The sequence below is a fragment of the Bos taurus genome, chromosome 2, assembly GCF_002263795.3.
Source record: "Bos taurus isolate L1 Dominette 01449 registration number 42190680 breed Hereford chromosome 2, ARS-UCD2.0, whole genome shotgun sequence".
Taxonomy (NCBI): domain Eukaryota; kingdom Metazoa; phylum Chordata; class Mammalia; order Artiodactyla; family Bovidae; genus Bos; species Bos taurus.
In genome coordinates this window covers 35148933-35171118 of record NC_037329.1, presented here as the reverse complement: position 1 = coordinate 35171118, position 22186 = coordinate 35148933, and the positions used below count along the sequence as shown (strand labels likewise).

Below are 22186 nucleotides of genomic sequence, written 5' to 3'. Positions count from 1 at the left end.
CCCCTGGAGTAGGAAATGGCAACCCACTCCAGTATTTTTGCTTGGAGAATTGCATGGACAGAGCCTGGCAGGTTACAGTCCATGGGGTTGCAAAGAGTCGGACACTACTGAGTGACTGAGCACACACATGTATTTAATACTTTGAATAGCTCTTCAATTCAGTCTTTTTGTACTATAATAAAAATTAATGATTTTCCATTTCAGTTTTTTCATCTCCTTTTATATATCTAGAGCCAAAGTGCTAATAAGCACTAAACATATAAAGGATTAAAGAGAACACATATATTCTAAAGGAATGAATAAATTGGATTTATGAGTATTTAAGAGCTAGATATATATTCATTGTGAAACTTTAGACCTAATTTAGAAAAATACTGGCCAGTTGAAATTAAAATCTTTTCCAGTGGCATATATGTTGGCCTATGCTTATTAAGTTATAATTAAATACACTTTTGGCTAATACAAATGAAATTCTTTCCTAAAAACTTTAAATTGTATGGATACATTTAAGATTTTTCCAAAATGAAAAAATTCCATATTGTTTGCAGTTTTATAAAAGTATGCATGTATACACAAGATAAAACCTAGCAGGTAGTATTCAGAAATGGCTAAGATAGTGGTACAATTTTTTTCCTGTTTTCAATGTGACTTTATGTTTATTACCCTTCTCAAAAACTAATTAATTTCGTTGTTTTTTAATTTCTACTGTACAGCAAAGTTATACATATACTATAAACATTCTTTTCTGTATATTCTTTTCCATTATGATTTATCATACTGAATATAGTCCTCTGTGTTATAAAAAACTCTTAATTGATTTCATTCCTGATCAGTTGGCCAAGTCTCTAATGAATTAGTGACTTAACAGAAATGTTTTGAACCAGTAACAGAAGGAAGCTGCTACTAACCACTCACAGCCCTTTCCTCCTCTGTTTTGGTGGGTAGTTTTGAGGAATATTTATCTTGTTTAGGATTTGATTACCATATTTGAAAAGGGAAAGATCTCTGGACATTACAGTAAATGTCAACTATGGCTGCCTTGGAAAATGAGACACAGAGTGAAGGGAAAAGAGGCCCTTTTAGAAAATTGTATTTGAGAAATATGAAATTTATAGTTCAGTCTCTGTTTATGGTAATCCTACACAAGGAGCCTGACAGCCACAAGTCCATGGGGTCACAAAAAATCAGACATGACTGAGGGACTAACACTTTCACTTTTTTTACACAAAGAATATGCAAGAATCCTTTGATTTCTAAAAGGATATGAAGAGTCAAGATAGCAGAGTGTATCATTGAATGACCCTTAGTATTCTGTTTACAGTGTAGAGACATTAGGGGAGAAGTCCTCAGTTTAAAAGAAAACCTGAGTTTCACTTTTTGTTCACCACAGTAGTTTGTACAGTGTTTCTTGATGAGATAGAATTCATTATATTATCTATCATAATAACAAACCACCTCAGATTTACCCTAGTACTTAGCAACAACTATCACTTCCTGTGAATTTCACTTCCTGTGAAATTCAGGAGTGATTTAGCTGGGTGGTACTGGTTCAGGATCCCATGTTGTTGAAGTCAAGATGTTGCCAAGGCCTTCCAGTCATCTGAAGGCTTTACTGTGGTTGGAGGATCCACTTTCAGGATTGCTGTTGACAAGAGGCCTGGCCACACAGGCCTCTCATCACACTGACAGGTATCTTACTCAGACTAAGAAAGAAGGAGATATAAGATAGCAAGGAGGAGGCCATAGTGCTTTCTAAAATCTAGTCTCTAAAATCACACCTTTGCCTCTGCTTTATTCTGCTTACTAGGAATGAATCACTAAGTGCTCCAGAGATAAGAAAATAAGTTCTTCCTCTTGAAAAAAAAAATATTATCGAAGTTTTTGTAGACCTACTGTATTTAAAAGTATCACAGGGATTGTAGATTGTGGTGTACAGAAGAGGGTACCAAAAAGATCAAGTGTGTGGGGGGGACAGCACAGTGCTTCATTCACCACGTGATAAATATGAATGAAAGGTAAAGGAATCTGGCAGAATTTAATAATGAATTTGACTTCCTGAATTCTATTATTATTCATCTCAGAGGAAAGAAATATCATAGTTTATTTATCTTGAGAGTAGTTTCAAAAATTCTAATATGGATATAGACTTTCAGGGGAGATTAGCTGAGCAGTGCTTTAGAGAACCAAGAAACTTGCATTTTATTACTGTGAAAATTAAAAATTGTAAAGAATCAAATCACTCAAAAATACATATACTTATTCTTGGCAAAGACTACAATCTTGTTTGCAGGACACCATTGTCAGACATAGTAACATATGTCATGATGGCAGTTATTACTTAGCAAATTTTGTATTTTAATGTAAATACAAATTGGCATTGTTTAATTTACTTTTGTAAAAAAGCTAGGATTGTAATATACTGGGGTTTTCTTTGGCTGCACCACATGACTTGTGGGATCTTAGTTCCCTGACCAGGACTTGAACCCCGGCCAAGTGCAGTAAAAACACAGAGTCCTAATCACTGGACTGCCAGAAAAATCCTCTAGGTCATTTTTATGATCTTGAAAACAAAATTTTCTGTAATAGTGCTTTAGGAACCACTTCAGTTGTCAAAGTGAATGTTATCCTAGGTGTATAGGGTGTGTCAAAATTTTGTCATCTTTCTTTTCCATTTGTGTGTGTGTGTGTGTAAGTTATACAGAAGTCTAGAGTGTTTTGACACAATATATAGGGAGCAATAATGTAAAATACATAAAAGAATTTAGCAATATTAGTAAATTTTTTCTCTCATTCATTGAATACCTCTAAACTGCCCTCTGACTTAAAGTCCTGATTTAATAACCAAATAGACATTATTGAATGGTCTAGGATCCAGGATACAAAGTAGATATTGTATGAGTTTATTTGAACTTTTAACTAATTAGAGACCATGTATTCATGTGTAGAAACAGCTGTTTTTATGCTTTGTTTCTGATTTTATATAATTTATTCTTTATGCATCTTTTTTTTCATCTGAGGTATTTACTTTAAACAAAAGTTTAAAAATACAAAGAAGACAGTTGTTGCTGAAAGATGCTAGTTAGACACTTGGCAAATTTCTAATGTAGCTATCATTGTGATACAATGATATACCAGCTACAAATATATGGTAGTTTTGACGAGCAGGAAAAATTTTGTAGGTTCAGAATAGTAAAACAGTGATGGAGCTTGGAGCTGCCATCAGAGCTAACATTAAGGAAATAAGATATGCTGTACCTAGCAATTGCAAGTGTATATAGAAGCTATGACATGTTTGAAGAAAACTCATGTCTAAAAATTCACTTGTCAATCACTTAGACAAGAAGTATTTATTGAACTCCCTTCTATTTTCCCAGTTTTGCTAGTCTTTGATAGGAATACCAAAAAAAAAAGAGGTAAAATTTGCCTTTTTTAAGGAGCTGCAGCCTAGTTGGGGAAACAAAGATTTGCAGATCCATAGTAATAGCAAGCAAATTATAAGACAATATGAAACCCTTATTACATGACAAAATGAAATTCTAATTATCATTTTATGGTACAGATAAATATGTGTGAAGGTCGTTCAGTGGTGTCTGACTCTTTGCGACCCCATGGGCTATACACAGTCCATGGAATTCTCCCGGCCAGAATACTGGAGTGGGTAGCCTTTCCCTTTTCCAGGGGATCTTCCCAACCCAGATATTGAGCCCAGGTCTCCTGCATTGCAGGCAGATTCTTTACCAGCTGAGCCACAAGGGAAGCCCACAGATAAATATATAGAACCTTAATTTAGAAATAAATATTCCCAGTGAGCTAAAGGTACACTTGATCAGGCACTCAACATTTAGTTTAAGTAGGGGGGAAAAAAATAAATTCTTAACTTGCTTATATCTTAATAGTATATACGTAGACATGTAAACTTAAGTTTTGTACAGTATTTTAATTGAAAAATAATAATTTCTAGGCAAGGACTAATATTATTCCAGGCTACTATGGACAACATAAAATAAACGGACAGCTAAAACTGAGGGTTTTGAAAAACCAATTTCATTTACTATAAACTTTTTTAAATGACATAATCATGACTTCAGAGGATAGTGCTTCTTTTTGTTTCTTTATTCTGTAGACCTTCAGTGAGAGACATTTACCCATGGTGTGTTCCTCCATTTATTGTGTGACAATTTTGGCAGGCACTGTAGCTTATAAAATCTTTGCCTCACAAGTCTAGGTCTTGGATGGCCTTGGGAGGTTTCCATCCTTAAATTGTTCATATCTCATATACTCTGGACTTCAAGTGCACTTCTCACTTCGAGATCTCCGTCTGAGTTTCAAGCCCTCATATCTTCTCTCACCACTGTAGATACTTTCTCTGTTGTAAGTCTCTTAAACTAGATTTATTTGTGGGCTAGGTTGCTATATATTATCAGGTACCTGGTTTTACATGCATAGTTAATGCTTTAAAATAAAAGTTATCATATACAGGTATATGATAAATATTGTTTTATAATTTGAACAGAAATCAGACCATTAGTCAAGATAGGTAACTATCAAGTGATTTCCATGACAAAATAAAATAAGATTTACATCACCAAACATACCATACCTTTCCTGAGAGAGGAACTTTAAAAAAAATATGACTTCTTACATTCTTACTTTTGTAAAAAGAAAAAAAATATATATATATATGTATGTATATATATGTGTGTGTGTGTGTGTATATATATATATATATCCCTTATTCCATTAAGGCTTGATTCATCTTTTATTAGATAGAAATGTTCACTATACAATGGCACATCACAGCCTAGCCTAGGGATTACAAAGAGTTGGAGAAGATGTGTCTGTGTATAGTAACTTGCCTTCTCAGAGCAAATGTTCCATTCCCCCTGGTTTTATTTTTAGAGATTGGAATATGCCTTCTTCTTATACGTAACACTTCTATATTACTTTCTTTGATGATTAGTCTTTGTTTATAAACTTTCTGATAGAATAATAATTAGAAGGTTGCTTTCAACAAGTTTATTCTTTAAAGTTTTCCCAAAGTGTCGTAATAAATATATCACAAACTCTAAGACAAAAATTGATATCCAAATCATTTTAATATTTACATTGAAATTTCTGTTGTAAAAATTGAAGAACTGACTCATTAGAAAAGACCCTGATGCTGGGCAAGATTGAAGGCAAGAGGAGAAGGGGACAACAAAGGATGAGATGGTTGGATGGCATCACTGACTTGATGGACATGAGTTTGAGTAAACTCCGAGAGTTGGTGAACAGGAAAGCCTGGCGTGCTGCAGTCCATGGGGTCGCAGAGAGTTGGACATAACTGAGTGACTAAACTGAACTGATTCTAACCAGTATGAGGTGGTACCTCACTGTAGTTTTGATTTGCATTTATCTAATGATTAATAATGTTGAGCATCTTTTCATGTGCCTATTGGCAATCTTACATCTTCTTTAGAGAAATGTCTATTTAGGTTTTCTGCCCATATATTTTTTTTAATTTATTTTAATTGGAGGCTAATTACTTGATAATATTGTGGTGGTTTTTGCCATACATTGACATGAATCAGCCATGAGTGTACATGTGTTCCCCATCCTACCTCCCCTCCCACCTCCCTCCCCTTCCCATCCCTCAGGGTCATCCCAGTGCACCAGCCCTGAGCACCCTGTCTACATGCATCGAACCTGGACTGGCGATCTGTTTCACATATGGTAATACACATGTTTCAGTGCTGTTCTCTCAAATCATCCCACCCTCGCCTTCTCCCACAGAGTCCAAAAGTCTCTTCTTTACATCTGTGTCTCTTTTGCTGTCTCATATATAGGGTCATTGTTACCATCTTTCTAAATTCCATATATATTTCTGCCCATATTTTGATTGGGGTTTTTTTTTTTTTCCTGTTAATGAGTTGTGTCAGCTGGTTGTATATTTTGGAAATTAAGCTCTTGTCAGTCACATCATTTGCAAATATTTTCTCCCATTCTATAGGTTATCTTTTCCTTTTGTTTATACTTTCTTTTGCTATGCAAAATCTTATAAGTTTGATTAGACCCCATTTGTTTGTTTTTGGTCTTATTTCTGTTGGGAGACTGACCAAAGAAAACATTGGTACAATTTGTGTCAAAGAATGTTTTACCGATGTTCTCTTCTAGGAGCTTTATGGGGTCATGTCTTATATTTAAGTCTTTAAGCCATTTTATTTTTGTGTATGGTGTGAGGGTGTGTTCTAACTTAATAGATTTCTGTCTTTCCCGATAACTACTTGCTAAACAAACTCTTTTCTCCATTGTATATTCTTGCCTCCTTTCTCAAAGATGAATTGACTGTAGGTGTGTGAGTTTATTTCTGGGCTCTCTGCTCTGTTCTGTTGATCCATCTGTTTGTGCCAGTATAGTGCTGTTTTAATTACTACAGCTTTGTGGTATTGTCTGAAATCTGGGAGCGTTATACCTCCAGCTTTGTTCTTTTTCCTTAGGATTCCTTTGGCAATTCTGGGTTTTTTAGGGTTCTATATAAATTTTAGGCTTATTTGTTCTAGTTCTGTGAAAAATGTCATGGGTAATTTGATAAGGATCACATTAAATTTGTAGATTACTTTGAGTAGTACAGCCATTTTAACAATATTAATTCTTCCAATCTAAAAGCATGGAATGTCTTTCCATTTCCTTGAATCATCTGCTGTTTCCTTTATTAATGTTTTTTAGTTCTCAGCATGTAAGTCTTTCACCTCCTTGATCAGGTTTATTTCTAAGTGTTTTATTTATTTTGTGATGTGATTTTAAAAGGGATTATTCTTTTATTGATACTTTCCAGTTCTGATACTTTATTGTTAATGTAAAGAAACACAACAGATTTCTCTATATTAATCTTGGTGAGCCTCTGGTTTTTAATTTAATATGTAATTTTAGGTTTTGCTTTATTATTATACTGGAAATAAATTTTGAGGGGAGAAGATAATGAGACGTGGCATATTATTTTTTAAATCTTTTTCTCTGACTTCTAAGCAAATTTAAATATCTCAAATGTGGCTTTTCTCCCCTTATTTCCCACTTTTGTACGCTTTCTTACATTTCCCTGTTTTCTTTTTTCTACTCTTCTCCAGAGTCCACAACACAGAGTTACTGTATTCTATTCATCCCTAATTTATCTTGACCAAGGCAGGGATCGAACCTCTGTGGCCTGCAGTGGAAGCATGGCGTCTTAACCACTGGACCACCGGGAAAGTTGCTACTTTAACAACTCTTATTGAATTTGTAGTCTTCTTTAAGCTATTGCTAGAATTTGATGGGAAGAGATGGGGATGGCACACCTAATTTATCATTTGTAGCCAATATGTTATGCTCTTTCAGTGTCTTTGTTGCTTGCTTAAGGCACTCCTGCCCTGTTATGAAAGCTGACTTTTTCCCTGAAAGATTTTTTTTTCTTTGTCAATTAAACATCTTTCCATACACTTGATACTTTGCTCTAAAATAGAAAGATCCTAGAATCCTAATAAAACTATTGTAAATTAGTTCCTGGGCTTTCTCTAAGCCATTATTAAATGTGATTTGTTTTTCTCCTTCTCTGTTAAGTTCCTTTTGGAAAACCAAATAATTCTGAGGTGGCTATCTTTTGTTTTCTCTCTCCTCTTTTGTTTATCAGTAGTGATTTCTGTATTCCATATTGGATGGGTTTACCCACTGCTGTTTCTACCTCTAATTGCTCTTCAGTATTATGTTTCCTTCTACATTTCATCCAAATAATGCTGCAAGGGCTCACTGACTTGTCCAGATTCCCTGAAAGTGTAATTTAGGATATATCCCTGCTGGGTGGTCAGTTGCCACAGTAGACCCTGCTTTCCTTCTTGATGCTGCTCATTGAACCTTCTCTCCTCCTCCTCTTTTCCCATGTTGCAGTCACAGAATCCCTGTTCTTGTCCCAGCTCTTGTTTCTTACCTTGTCCTGAGGACAGAGTGAAAACTTTCTGGTAAAGCTAAATCTAAAACTCTCCCTTCTACTTTTTTGATAAATGTCCTTTTTTTTTTTTCTCTCTTTTTTAACATTTATTTGGTTACACCAGCTCTTGGTTGTGGCACTCAGGATCTTTGGTCTTCATTTACAGCATGTGGGATCTTTAGTTGTGGCATGCGGACTCTTATTTGCAACATATGGAATCTAGTTCCCTGACCAGGGATCAAACCCAGGCCTCCTCCTTAGGGAGTGCAGAGTCTTAGACACTGGACCACCAAGGAAGTCTCTCAATTTCTCATTTATATGAAAAAGATAAGAAATCTTTATAGTTAGTTGTTTTTACTAAGCTTTTTCTTGGCAAAATAAAAAGTTGGTAGCATTTTATCAGACTTCTAGCTTTGTTTTGAATTTTACTATTCCAGGAAAGCCTAATCTCAGTTTCCTTAAGGTTTTATCTTTCTCTAAGGTTTTTTGATGCTAAGGAGAATGGCCTTATATTAATAAAGGAAGATAAAGATTAGCAGTGTTAATCAGATTTAAGGAAATGGTCATTACGTTATATATTAAAATGTGGTGCTCTACAATAGGGAACAAAATATGTAAAAATATATTGGATTCAAAGAAGATTGAGAGTGGCTATCAAGAGATAGGGTGAGCCTGAAGATAGACTTTAAGAAATGAATACTTGATAGACATAACATGAGAATGAATAATAAGAAAGGTGTATAATGAGGGAAGAACAGTGTACCCTCATGTCTTAATCTTAGAGAATACCCTCATTTTTAGTCTTGGAAGAATAAGGACCAGTGAAAACACCAGAACTTAAGAAAACCTAAATATTATACTGGTAGCCAAAAGATTATCAAGAAAGAAAAGCTGCTCACTAGGGTGGAAAACTGTCAAATGAGCATTAAGCAGAAGGTGAACTTTAGGAAAGGTCATTGGATTGGTGATGAAGACATCTCTAGAAAACCATGGTGAAATCCTCAAAAGAATGGAGGGGTTAACAAAAGAAAATTGAGTTTTGAAGTTCAGCTTATGTTACAATGAGGAATGAGTACTGAGCAAACCAGTCCTCTACAAATAACAGTAATAACTGTGCAACATACAAACAAAACAATTATCTGAGGACTTTAGGTATAAACTTTGCATATTTTGGAGAGGAGTCAAAATGTGGAGCATATAATTGGCTCAGAGTAAATTTACAAGTTTTTTGTGGTTTTGTCTTGAGGGTGGCCACAGTTCTAGTGGCTGAAATTCCAATCGAAAGCCTACCACCATCCTGGCTGCAAGAACCAGAAAGGAAAATGAGCCCAGAATAACAACTGTCACCAGAGAGGGAAGGAGCCCCATAGAGGAGAGAGCCAGAAAAAATGAACTCAAAGTTCTGTGTTTAAGCCTAAGTCTCTGGATCTCCCCAAAACCAAGGATGTGTGGGCACACTGAAAGCAGTTTGCAGCTAAAGCATAAAGGAATGAGCTGAGAACTGAGCTGCTGCTCTTCAGAGGAGTGACAGTGTGGAGTCTGCGTCTAAACAATCTAATTACCTGGCGAAAACAAAAAACATCAACACCCTTTGGCACCATAAAATAATGTCTCCCCAATGTAATATTCACAGTGTTTGGGGTATAGTCCAAAATTATTCAATGTATGGTGAGTCAAGAAAATATCACCCAGTTTCAAGGGAACAGATATCAATCATGAAATAATGTACCAACTGAGATTATCAGACAAGGATTTTCAGTCAGCTACTATAACTATGTCCAGTTGTCTATTAGGAGGTATTTAGGAAGGCAGGTAGAGAAGTAAGGTTTTGAAAGGATAGAATTAACAGTAAGGTACTCCAGTTGTCATGCGTTGTCAGATGGTTAGCTTTTAATGACAAGGTTGAGAAACACTTAAACTGAAATTTTGGTTAAGAAACTGTTGCCAAATTGCCTCTGAGAATACATGAACTGGTTTGTAAAGCTTCAGTAAATCTATCCAGGTAATTTTGGGGTTTAAATTTCTTGATATTCTTGAGCACAAAAAAAGGCTATACCAAAAGTTTCTTCCCCCAGGTAATATTTAAATATCAAAACTTGGCTTATAACTATGCCTCACTGAGAACTATATTTGTTATATGACAGACAAGTTTTAGAATCTTAAAATTAGTTTCCATTGGTGCAATGTGTAAGTGTTATCCATCTTCCTCATCATGCTAGATGAAGTGAAATGAAGTGAAGTGAAAGTCACTCAGTAATGTTCGCTCAGTAATGTTCAACTCGTTGTGACCCCATGGACTATATATATAGTCCATGGAATTCTCCAGGCCAGAATACTGGAATGGGTAGCCTTTCCCTTCTCCAGGTTAGATAACCTTACTATTTTACTTCTCTAGCAATTAGGACCTATAAACCAAGAAGTTGGGAGCCTGGGGCACTAAGATTTGGGTTCCAATTGTAGCTTCTCTTTCTGCTAGATGGTAGGCAAATTATTTGACCTTTCCAAAGCCTTAGTAACTGTTGTTGTAGTCACTAAGTCATGTACGACTCTTTGCAACTCCATAGACTGTAGCCCCCCAGGCTCCTCTGTCCATGGGATTTCCCAGGCAAGATTACTAGAGGGGGTTGCCGTTTCTTTCTCTAGGGGATGTTCTGGACACAGGGATCGAACCTGCGTCTTCTGCCACCAGGGAGGCCTCTAGCAAAGCCTCTAGCAAGTGTTAAAATCAAATTCAAGTATTAATACTTAATTCACAAGATTGAGCTTCCTTGGTGGCTCAGTGGTAAAGAATCCATCTGCCAATACAAGAGATGCAAATTCAATTCCTGGGAAGATCCCTTGCAGAAGGAAGTGGCCAACCTACTCCAGTATTCTTGCCTGGAAAAGCCCATGGACAGAGGAAACTGGTGGACCACAGTCCATTGGGTTGCAAAGTCAGACACGACTTAGCGACTAAATAACAACAATTCACAAGATTATGTGGATTAAGTTAAATAATATATGCAAGTTGCTTAAATAACAGCTATTTTCATGAAGATATTCTCTGTTCACCATGGTAATAACAAAACATAAAATGAGTAGTTAATGAAAAGAATTTTCCCAGGTTATTTTGTTTTAAATGTAGTGTTCAGCAAAGGGGTGAGGGAAGTATGGGAAATCTTACTTTTTAAAATTAATCATTTATTTTCTGTTCCATATAAAAAGGCATTCCCACAATTAGATATATTTATTTGTTAAGAAAATTCAGCAAGACAACTTTTTTTAATGTTTTATTGTAACATTGAGTTGATAGTAGTTTGAGGGTATTAACATTAAACCAAAACCCTATGAAGCACTTGGAAATAATTGGGATATTTAATATTATTTTTATATTGTTTATTTTCTTGTCACTTCCTTCAGAACTCTGGGATGGATCCCATCTTGCCCTGGAATTGTTCCTGCACCAGCAGTGGATCTGCCTAGCATACTGCATCATGCAGAACCAATAAGGCTCCTAGAATTTGTGCTCCTTTTGCTTTTCTAGATTTTCAGTAATACTACTGAGAGTGAGAGGACCATAGATTTCACATGGCCATAAGTTCTTATAAACACAATTTCTATGTATTTTTTAAAATTATATTTTGTCTTTAAACTTTTAATATGCTTTTATATTCTTATCCAATCTCTTGTAACTTTTTTGTTCCTGTTTCTACTTGAAGCTCTTCCCTTTCTCAGTCCATTTTTGTCTCAGTATATCTACACTAATAAACGCAACCTCAGTTTCTCCTTTAACATTTCATTCTTAGTTTCAGAAATCTAAGTGATAACTGAATCCTTATTTTCAGTTTCTTTTTCCATTGCTCGTTTTTCTTTTTCTGTAGTAAATTTTATTAAGCTAGTGCTTATAACTATTCCACAGTCTATATTCCCTTTACTGATCCATCCCATCTCACCTTGACTTCTTGGTTGATATTGATTCCAAGTAAAAACATAGCTCTCTTTTCTGTTTTAAAAACATAATCTCAGAAGTAAAATCAAATATACCCTACACTCAGTGGCCTGAGATATTGGAAAATAAATATTCCTTTTGCATGAAAGGATCTCAGCTAAATATAGAGAGAATCTTTGATATGAATCCTAGAATAAAGTGATAGTCATTGCTATAGTTCAAATACGTATCACTGAAGACTTACCACCTTTATTCAGTATTAGCCTTGTAAAGGTAAGATTCCCTCCATATGAGAGAATATACCCTAAAAGTATTGAAGAGTTTGAAATAACTCAGTTTAGTTTTGCTGACTTTAGTTCTTCAAAATTTTTAAAAACTAATGATTTTTAAGAAAAACTAATGAGTCAACTAATGATTCTGATTAAAATTGTTTTTTGCATTTCTTCTTCTCCCTTAGCTTTTTGGAGGTATAAATTGACAAATAAAAATTACGTATATTTACAATGTATAACATGTTTTGATATATGTATACATTATGAGATGATCACCACAGTCAAGCTAATTAACATATCTATCACTTCATATAAGTATTTTTCTATTTTATTGTGGTGAAAACATTTAAGATTTATACTCTTAGCAGATTTCAAGTGTGCAGTATAGTAGTATTAACTGTAGTTGTCATACTCTGCTTTAGATCTCCAGAATTGATCGATCTTGCATGACTTAAACTTTGTACTCAAATCTCCCCCCACTACCTTCCCCCAAACCCTGGCAGCCACCATTCTACACTGCTTCTATGAGTTTGACTTTTTTAGATTTCACATATAAGTGAGATTGTGCTATATTTGTTTTTCTGTGCCTGTCTTATCTTATTCCACATAACATAATGTCCTCTAGATTTATCCATATTGTCTCAAATGACAGAATTTTCTTCTTTTTTAAAGCTGATGTCTTCAGCCTTAAAATATGTGTGTGTGTGTGTACACACAATATTCTATTGCATATATACCACATTTTCTTTCACTACGCATCCATCATCAATTGACACATAGATTGAATTCATATGTTTGCTATTGTGAATCATTTCTGTATTTTTTACATCGATTTATAAAAAGAACAAAATACTTTTAGTGCCAAATATTAAAAAGGCAGGCATTAGGGGAAATATACATTTCTTTCTTTGAAATGTTGATGTGTGACAAGTCTTGGATTCCAACACAAAAATATTTGCCATTATCATATGCATTAAGAATAAGAAGGTTTTGGACTAATGAAATATTAGCACTTTTTCATTTTTCTCCTTCTTAAATATCTTTGCATATTTAACTAGGTCTTGAACAGAACATTTTTTTATATATACTACTCATCTATGAGAAACCTAAATTGATTTACACTAAAACAAATTCTCCCAATTTACATAAGAGGAAATTTAAGGAATCATTTCACAACGTCTTCCAACTGTTTCAAATGGGTTTATCTTAATGATTTAGTTGAATGACTTATCCAGTGCCATACTGGAAGTGTAAATGAAAGTACGACGTGTAAAACTCTTATTTCAGTATTCATTCCACAAGTTCGCCATTTCCAAACTAGTACTTGGAACAGTTTATAATGTTAAGTATTTTAAGTTTTAGTACCTCGAAATAAATTCATTTGTTGAATGATTTCATGTTAAAATCTCCTAAAATATAACGTTCAGAGTTTTCTTGCTTCCTTATCTGAAGTTGTAGTAACTTCAACTTCCTGCAGTGCAGGACCCACCTGGAAAATATTTGAAAATAGCAAAATATTAGTTATCTCTTCTAATGTTCACTTACTCTCTGATATGCTCACAAAACTGAGTAGTCTTCATTAGGTAAGATAATTTTACCATTTAAAAGAAATTCTGAGCTTCTGAGTTGCTATTAACTATACTAATCTTAAATCCTATGAGAAAATAGATGATCTTTTTCAGAAAATTGCATTTGATAGCTACAATGGAAAATAACATTAACTTTCTCTACCCATTCTAGATAAACCCTGCTTCAAAATGTCAGAGAATTACTTTCCTTTATTTTTTTTAACTAGCATGTTAAGATCTCTTGAATTTTCTCTTGGGATGTGGGACATAAAAATTTCATTTGAAATATATCAATAGTAACAGAAATAATAGTAGAGCTGTCCCTAACTCCAAAGAAAACTTGAAGTCCTTAATTTAGATGCTTCAGAGATTCTTCAGTAAGTCTGTCTTCCTTTACCCCCTGCCAGTACAATCCAGGAATCTTTTCCAGATAAATTCAGAAGTAAGTCGACACGAGTTATTTGGCAAGCAAAACAAAAATTCATCGTTCTTTTTCTACCTTTTCTTCACCTCTTTCTCCCCCCTGCCCCATTAGTCTTTAGGCTTTAGTTTCAGAAGCAATCATTCCTACTTTATGTGTGAATCAGTATACTTTGAAAACTGGAATAGTCTTCATCACTGTTTTCTTTTAACTATCTTCATTTTCAGACAAAAATTATAGGAGTTACTTCTCTGGTTATTTCTAGCTCCTAAGAGAGTTGGTTTTTTTTTTACATGTTGAGAATCTCAGATACTAAATTTTAAAAGGAGATTATTAGTTTAATCACCTTTTTTTATTATTTAAATTGTCAGATATTTCTGTTCTCTTAATATTACCTCTTCTCTATTTTGTTGCTATAGATTTAATATAACCTTTTCAGAGGTTTTTATTCTTGCAGTGTCCTGACATGATTGGTTAGCTTTAAAATGTTGCCTTTTTGCCTCATCTACACTAAAATCTACTGGTGTTCTAATTGCACATAACACTAAAGGAAAACATTGTCTACCACTTTTAAAAACAAACTGTGAATGTGAAAATGTCTTTTATATGACTGCTTTGTAAAGCTCAGTGTGTGCATGCGTGCATGCTTAGTCACTTCAGTTATGTCCAACTCTGGACAGTATCCCACTAGGCTCCTTCGTCCGAGGGATTCTCCAGGCAAGAATACTGGAGGGGTTGCAGTGCCCTTCTTCAGGGGATTTCCTGACCCAGGGATCAAATCCATTCTCCTGCATCTTTAGCTTTGCAGGTGGCTTCTTTACCCACTGAGCCACCTGGGAAGCCATAAAGCTCAACAAAGCAGTTTTAATCCAGAAGAAGAAATGGCCTAAATATTGCAGACAAAAAGTGTGCATCAACAAATGATCTTTGTTTTACCTCAGTATGAAAACATAATACATAAAATCGCAAATGTTTGTGTTGCCAAGATTATATTTTACTACTTACTAATAACACTATTTTAGAAATGTTAAGCAAACACTAGTATTTAGAAAAAGCTGGAAAAGTAGAACGATAAACTGAAGAAATTGGAGAAGATACGAATTTTAAGAAAAACAAACTAGAATCAGATTTTTCCCTAAAGAACAAACAAATACTCCTAAGAAACTGAAAGAACCTATTGGAAAGTAAGGTTATAAGGGAGATGTACTCAGGTGGTAAGCAATGAAGTAAAATTATCCATGTTAGTAATAGCTACAATGCCCTTAATTGAATAAAATCTGAAAAGTCACTTAATATAAAATACTTGTTTGAATTTGAACTTAAATAAGATCCCATGCAGTTTGGCCAAATTATAAATAATTGAATAATATTAAGTTTTCAAATATTTGAATTTATCAATTTGTAGTTTTAAAAGGTACACAAAGTTCTCTAGGTGTGATTGAAGATTTTAAAAAAATCTAAACTATGCCATGGATACATGTTCTTTAATGTTGACTTGTGTGTCATGATAAGTGTAATACCAGTGGAAACCACAGGGTGGTGGCAAGAACTTGTGTTAAAGGAGCTTAAATTCATAATTGCACAGTCTTTAAAAATGCTTGTTAAATGCTAAAGAACTGTAACTTGGTTTTCTTTATTCCTCTTATACAGCTGCATTTCTCATCAAAGAATCTATAGCAAAATACAAAGACATTGATTTAGATGTATAGGCCAATAATGGAAAAGAAGTAAACTCACATGGATTTTTTTTCCTAAAGTTTCTAGTCATGTCAGATGCTTGGTGATCAGAGTAGCAATTTCATCAAGATATTAGCAGTACTGGAAATAGTATTGAAGTTACCAGAAATACTTCATGACTTCATCTTATTTTTCTACTTTCATTTTCCTTTTTCTACTGAATGTTCTCATTTTTTAAAAATCTGTTGTAATATATACATATATATGGGGCTTCCCTGCCTGGTGCCTTACCTTTGAAGTAAACAAAGAATCTGCCAGCAATGCAAGAGACCAGGGTTCAATCACTGGGTCAGGAAGATCCCCTGGAGAAGGGAATGACTGCTCACTCCAGTATTCTTGACTGGAGAATCCCATGGACAGAGGAGCCTGGAGGGCCACAATCCATGGGGTCACAAAGAGTTGGACACGACCGAGGGACTAACACTTTGACTTTAATACAAATATATATATGTAAAACTAAACTTACTTTTCAGTGAGGAAGGTAAATTTTCCATTGTTTTCTGTTAATCCATTCTCATTTGAGTTTGGAAGCAATTTAAAGTGGTAATCATTTTATATCTTTAAGGTAAGAAGACAAGAGGTTTCCTCTCCAAGGAAAGAAACTTCACCAAGGAATCTTGGCACTCCTTTATTCCATGAAAGGTAGTTCTGTATCCTTCTTTGCCCACTCTACAAATTATAAATATTGAAATACAAGTTTATTTACATACTTAAGTTTTTAGCAATTGTAAGAAACAGCAGCCTTTTAAAACCAGAAGAGATGTACTCAAGGCTTCTCCATGTTAAAATGACCTAAATAAGTCATATAGTTAATATCACAGATGCTCTAAAAGCTGAACTCTCTGAAGTTCTCCTATTTCAGTAGAGTAAGTATTATGGCCACATCATTCTATATGGATAGATCTTTAATCTTTTCAATGTAAAAAATAAAAAATTAAGTTTTTTCTGTTTAAAATATCTACAGAGGACAAAAAGGCAATACACTGCAGCTTCTAATGTAAGAATGAGACAGCCAGCATAAGTGAAATATAGGAATCAGGAGACGTGCTAGTTTGTGCAATATGTATGTATTAGAACTTTATCACTCACTTTGTGCCTGGCTTGCCAAGTATTAAAGTTGTTTTAGGAAATATTGTCTAGGAATTTAAAATGATATTTTTAAATTTGAACCTTTCAGTAATTATTTTGTGGTAGAGTCAAAGGTGCTTGTAAATTCAATCATGATTTTTTAAATTTGAAGATATAGTCTTTACATTTTAAAATGTTAATTTATTTTTAGAAGCTATATAGAGAAGACTTTCCGGGATCTGAAAGAAGAATTTCATAGAATATGCTTGCTAGCTAAAGCACAAAAAGACCACTTAAGCAAACTTAATGTACCATCCGCTGCACCTGGTAAGGTTTGATTTAATATACAGTAATGTTAATTTTATTGGTTGAAATTGATTTCTTTTTGATTGTGAAAATATTTCTAAATGCTTATTAAGTGCTGAGGATTGTGACTTGTGCCTTTCACCACTTATAGTGGGTAAGTGCTGTTTAATTCTGTAATTATTACATTATATAATTATTGGCCTCTTCCCTGTCTATTTTGTGTAGCGCTATTCAGATTGAATTGATTGACGTAATTACTAATCCTCTTAATAAGAAGTCCTACCTTGGAAAAATACATATAGGCTATATCTCTCAAAATCTTCAATTGCTATTGGGTGTCTTATTAAAATTAATTGATATATTAGTAAACAACCTAGAAGCTACACTATCATATATGAGCTAAATAAAATTATAACATTAGATTTGCTTTTTAACTTCTGCCTGAAAGTTAATTGGACACCATAGATACATTCTTCTAATTTGATTGAAGAAATGAACATTTCACATTTCATGAGTCCAGTTCTGTTGAAGGCACAAAGTGCAAATTGAGTATAAAATACAACTCAAAAGGAATATCTGTTTTACAGATATAGTTTGGTGTGGTTTTTAAAAGCCCTACCCTTCCCTAAAACCCCAGACAGGTTTCCTGGTATTTGCTTCAGTAGTTAAATATGAATAGCAAAATACCAAGGATTGAATTTGGCTACCAAGCACCTCTGTAAACAAAAGGAAGGTAAACTGATCATTTATAATGATAAATTCTCCTTTGCCCTTGTGATTTGAGATATTCAGCATACAGTTCCGAAGAGATGTGATTGATTTACAGTTTTCAATCTGAAAGCTGTTGCAGCAGTGCTAACACCCCTTTAATTAAAGATCACTTCCTGTTTCTTAAAACTCATAGTTAGGCTATTTAAGAAATCATTTTATTGTGAAAATTTACTTTTTGCTTACTGCTACCATTTTGTTTTCAGAAAAGGTACACAGTGTTCTGTTGGAAAAGCAAAACAATCTTCGTAGACAGACACAGTTTACTTCTCCTCTCTTTGCTGTACTTCCCCAGAAAGAGCTCTGATTTTTTACACTTTAATTTCTGTCATTTTCATGAGAAATTGATCTTTTCTACAGACTGAAAACACTAGGTACTTCTGAAGTAAAAGAATTATCTTTATTTAAAATCTACTAGCTATAGAGATGTAGTACCTAAGAATTCATAAACATGCCTCTTTTAACATCAGCGTCTTATCAAAACATTGTAATGGTGACATATTCATTGTTAAACAGAGAACCTACCCATTATCAGTGGCATAACACTTTGACCATTTTTAAGTTACACAGGTCTAAATCTGAGTATGTATCTGTCAACTGGAATACTTAACAACTGGAGTGTTTAACTTCAATTTCTTTCCCACTAAAACTGTTTCATAACAATATTCTTAACGTTTTATATTAACTATGTCACAAATAATAAATACAGCATTATTCTTGAAATATTTTAGGTCTTTTGTGCTACAGACTCCAGTGAAGTTTTCTGACTCCAAATAAACCACAGTATCAAATATTATGCTTCTGAAAGGAGTAGATCAAAGGGGGAAAAAAGAAAAAGAAATGTTTGGAGATGGGTTGGGGAAGACGCCTGCCTGTTCAGGTTTATTTTAAGGGTGAACACTACGTTGAATACAAATATAAAGTAACTGTTTTACTGTGATTTGCATAATATAGCTGGAAAGAGTATATTTAACATGATTGTCCCCTGTGTTATTTTTTGTTAAAATTTGATTTTTACTTTTAAGAAACAGATATAATTCATAAATTGCTGAGTTAGTAGAATTATAAATTTTAATTTTTTCTTCTCATCCACATATGACAATAACCTTGAGAAAGGATAAAGATGAAATGTATGCTTAAACAATTATGGCTTCAGGAAGAAGTACTTATTTGGTCCATGAAGCAGGGTCATATTTCAGTGGGGATCAGGAGATGAGGATATAGGATTATAAGTTAAAACAACCATCAGATCTTTTTCTTTTGTCATATACCAGATAATTAAACTGAGAAGTAGTCCAAATGGACAGCCTGTTCTTAAAATTTAGAAATCTAAAATTTAGAGATAAGTGTCCTTGAAGTAAACAAAGTAGAAAGACACTTAGCTCACCTAATCATGTTTCTTAGTATAGTGTCAGAATGACAAGCACTTTCATGCAGCTTGAGTTTTAAATTTTCTAAGCTTAGATTTCTAGTAGCCTTAGAAATCTTAGATTTAAACAAAAAAAAATTTTTTGTAAATAGTAACTCTCATTGCTTGAACAGATTAATTCACAAGATTAATGTGCTGAGAGGTATGCCAACTAGCTATACTGAAAGAAAATATATGCTTTTTTACACTTGTTTGGGTTTTCTATGTTTTGTTCACAAAGGGGATAGACCTACTTCTGGAAAAGAAATTTAAAGCACATTTCTATCATTTTGGAGATTCTTTTCTATAATGTAGAAAGCAGCACGTTCAGTGTGTCATAATGATTCAGAACACAGGCTCTAGAGTTAGGCTGCCTGAGTTCCAGTTCCAGATCTGCCATTCATTCATTAGCTGTGTAGCCCTGGAATTAACCCCTGAATTAACACATATACAATGGTTATAAGTGTGAGGCACATAGAAGTTCTGTTAATGTTAATAGTTGTCATTAGCAGCAGCAGCAGATTCTTCTGCATTCATCTTTTCTCCTGTTGAAGAACATTTAGATAAGTGTTTCCTCCTTCTCAGGTGTTAACAAAATTTAGTTACCTCAAGAGGTGGTTTTCCTGATTTATTATTTGCAATTAGTAAGTGTAATCTACAAAGAAAGTACTATTTCCTAGAATTTCCTACCATTTTTAAAGTCTACTACCAGGAAAAATGACTACTTGAGAGTTAATGGACTTTAAGAACCTCAGAGGACAAAGAAATCCTGCCAACCAGTTGTGCTTTATCTTAATTACTGTACCACTTCCCTTGTGGCTCAGCTGGTAAAGAATCTGCCTGCAATGCAGGAGACCTGGGTTCGATCCCTGAGTTGGGAAGATCCCCTGGAGAAGGGAAAGGCTACCCACTCCAGTATTCTGGCCTGGTATAGTCCATGGGGTTGCAAAGAGTGGGACACCACTGAGAGACTTGTACTTTCACTTTCACTCCTAGTTATAGACAGATTATCTAGCAAATGTAGATTATTATACTAAGCTCCATGGAAAAGAGATTCAGATTCATTCAGAATGCATTTATTGAAGGCATACTGTGTGCAAGTTCTGAGCAGGGTTCTGGAGAAAGTGGGAAACAAAACAGTTCAGGAACTCAAGAAATCTACCGTAATGGGAGAAAGAGGTAATTTGCAAATAAAATGCAGAGTGTTTAGTCCTCAGGGCACCCACGAGTCATTACCAAACCAGTCTTGGGAAGCCACAGCCAGCCATCCAGAGAAGTGAATGTCTAAGCCAAGAAATGAAGAGCATATAAGAGTGAGGCAAAGAATACCAGAAGGGGGCAGTTCAAATAGTCTGCACAGCATGTGCAAAGGCCCAAAGACAAGAGAGTATGGCCTTTTGGACAACTGTACCAAAGTTCATTCAGGCTGGAGTGAGGAGTGGAGCAGGTGTGGTGAAAGATGACAGCAGGGAGAGGCGATCAAGGATCAGTCATGCACAGTTTTATACGAATTTTAGGGCTGAAGGTCTTGGAGAGCCATGAAAAGGTTTTATTAAGAAAATAACCTGACCAAATACATATTTTAGGAAAACTAAGGCAGGGTAGAGGAAAGCAGTGTAGATAGTGGAGTGGATATGAGAAAAATTTAGATGCAAGGAAGCAGTTCAAAGGCTGCTGTAGTAGTTAATCCAGTAAGAGAAGATGGCACATACTAAAGAGAGGCAGAGGTATGCAACAGGATGAACTAAAGAAGCTGTTGGCATCATTCTACAATCATGTCCAAACAGTAAACATCTTGTGTTGGAATGTAGCTTGGCAAAGAAGAGAAAGGTGTTATGAGACTGTAAACACCAAAAGGAAAGGAAAAGAACGACATTTGTTAAGTGCTTACTGATCTGGGCAAACGCTGTATTGCACAGTGCTCTCTATACCCTGTCTGCTTAAATTGGCATCATTGGTTAATGTACAGCTTCACTGATGACTACCTTTTTAGCATGCTGATTTAAAAAAAAAATCACCAAGCTTCCCTGGTGGCTCAGACGATAAAGCGTCTGTCTGCAATGCAGGAGACCTGAGTCCAGTCCCTGGGTCAGGAAGATCCAGTGGTGAAGGAAATGGCAACCCACTCTAGTACTCTTGCCTGGAAAATTCCATGGATGGAGGAGCCTGGTGGGCTACATACAGTCCATGGGGTTACAAAGAGTTGGACACAACTGAGCGACTTCACTTTCACTTAAAAAAAAAAAAAAATTTTTTTTTTTACCATTTGTCCATTTAATGAAAATACACATATTACCAGCCTCCAATTTCACTGTCTTCTAGAAATAACACTGTGGGGCATAATTTAGCTTTTTCTAATCTCTCAATATCATCAACAATGGAGAGTGCTTTGATCATTATTTTTTTGCATTGAAAAACGTAGCCCTTGTTGGCCCTATGCTGAACTGTAGTATTTTCTGAGTTCTGCTTTTTTGTTTTTCTTGTCTCATGCTTTCAGCTCTTACTGATAACTGCATCTGCTTTTAACAACTCAGGTCCATACCTTGTAGTTTGCTGCTTCTAACCAGCTATGAACCAGGCAGACATCATCAAGCTTGTTAGAATGAATCTAAAATAAGAATAAGAGCAAAATTCATCTGCGGGCCTTGTGGCTCTAAACCTGACTCCTCAAAAGCACTATTTTCTTATTTTCTAGCTTTTGCCTGTGTCCTTGAGAGCTGAATTTGTTGGAAAAGTATCTTCTAGATAAATGAGCTTCGGAGTTTCTAATATAT

At 34.7% G+C, this 22186-nt stretch overlaps 1 protein-coding gene and 1 long non-coding RNA gene across 9 annotated transcripts in view; one reads left to right on the top strand and one right to left on the bottom strand.

Annotated features, from left to right (window-relative positions):
- The window catches only part of TANK (TRAF family member associated NFKB activator), a 96138-nt gene that overhangs the window by 68393 nt on the left and 5559 nt on the right, over positions 1-22186 (top strand). For all 8 annotated transcript variants that reach the window (NM_001192264.1, XM_005202471.5, XM_024976823.2 and 5 more), the window contains exons 5-6: positions 16428-16504; positions 17142-17257. In NM_001192264.1, coding sequence (NP_001179193.1) covers positions 16428-16504; positions 17142-17257 — 193 coding nt within the window. The remainder of the gene's footprint in view (positions 1-16427; positions 16505-17141; positions 17258-22186) is intronic.
- On the bottom strand, positions 13317-16553 carry LOC132342965 (uncharacterized). Its single transcript, XR_009491571.1, has 2 exons — positions 16329-16553; positions 13317-13625 (listed from the first exon to the last, which is right to left on the bottom strand). It is a non-coding gene; the product is annotated as an uncharacterized lncRNA (long non-coding RNA).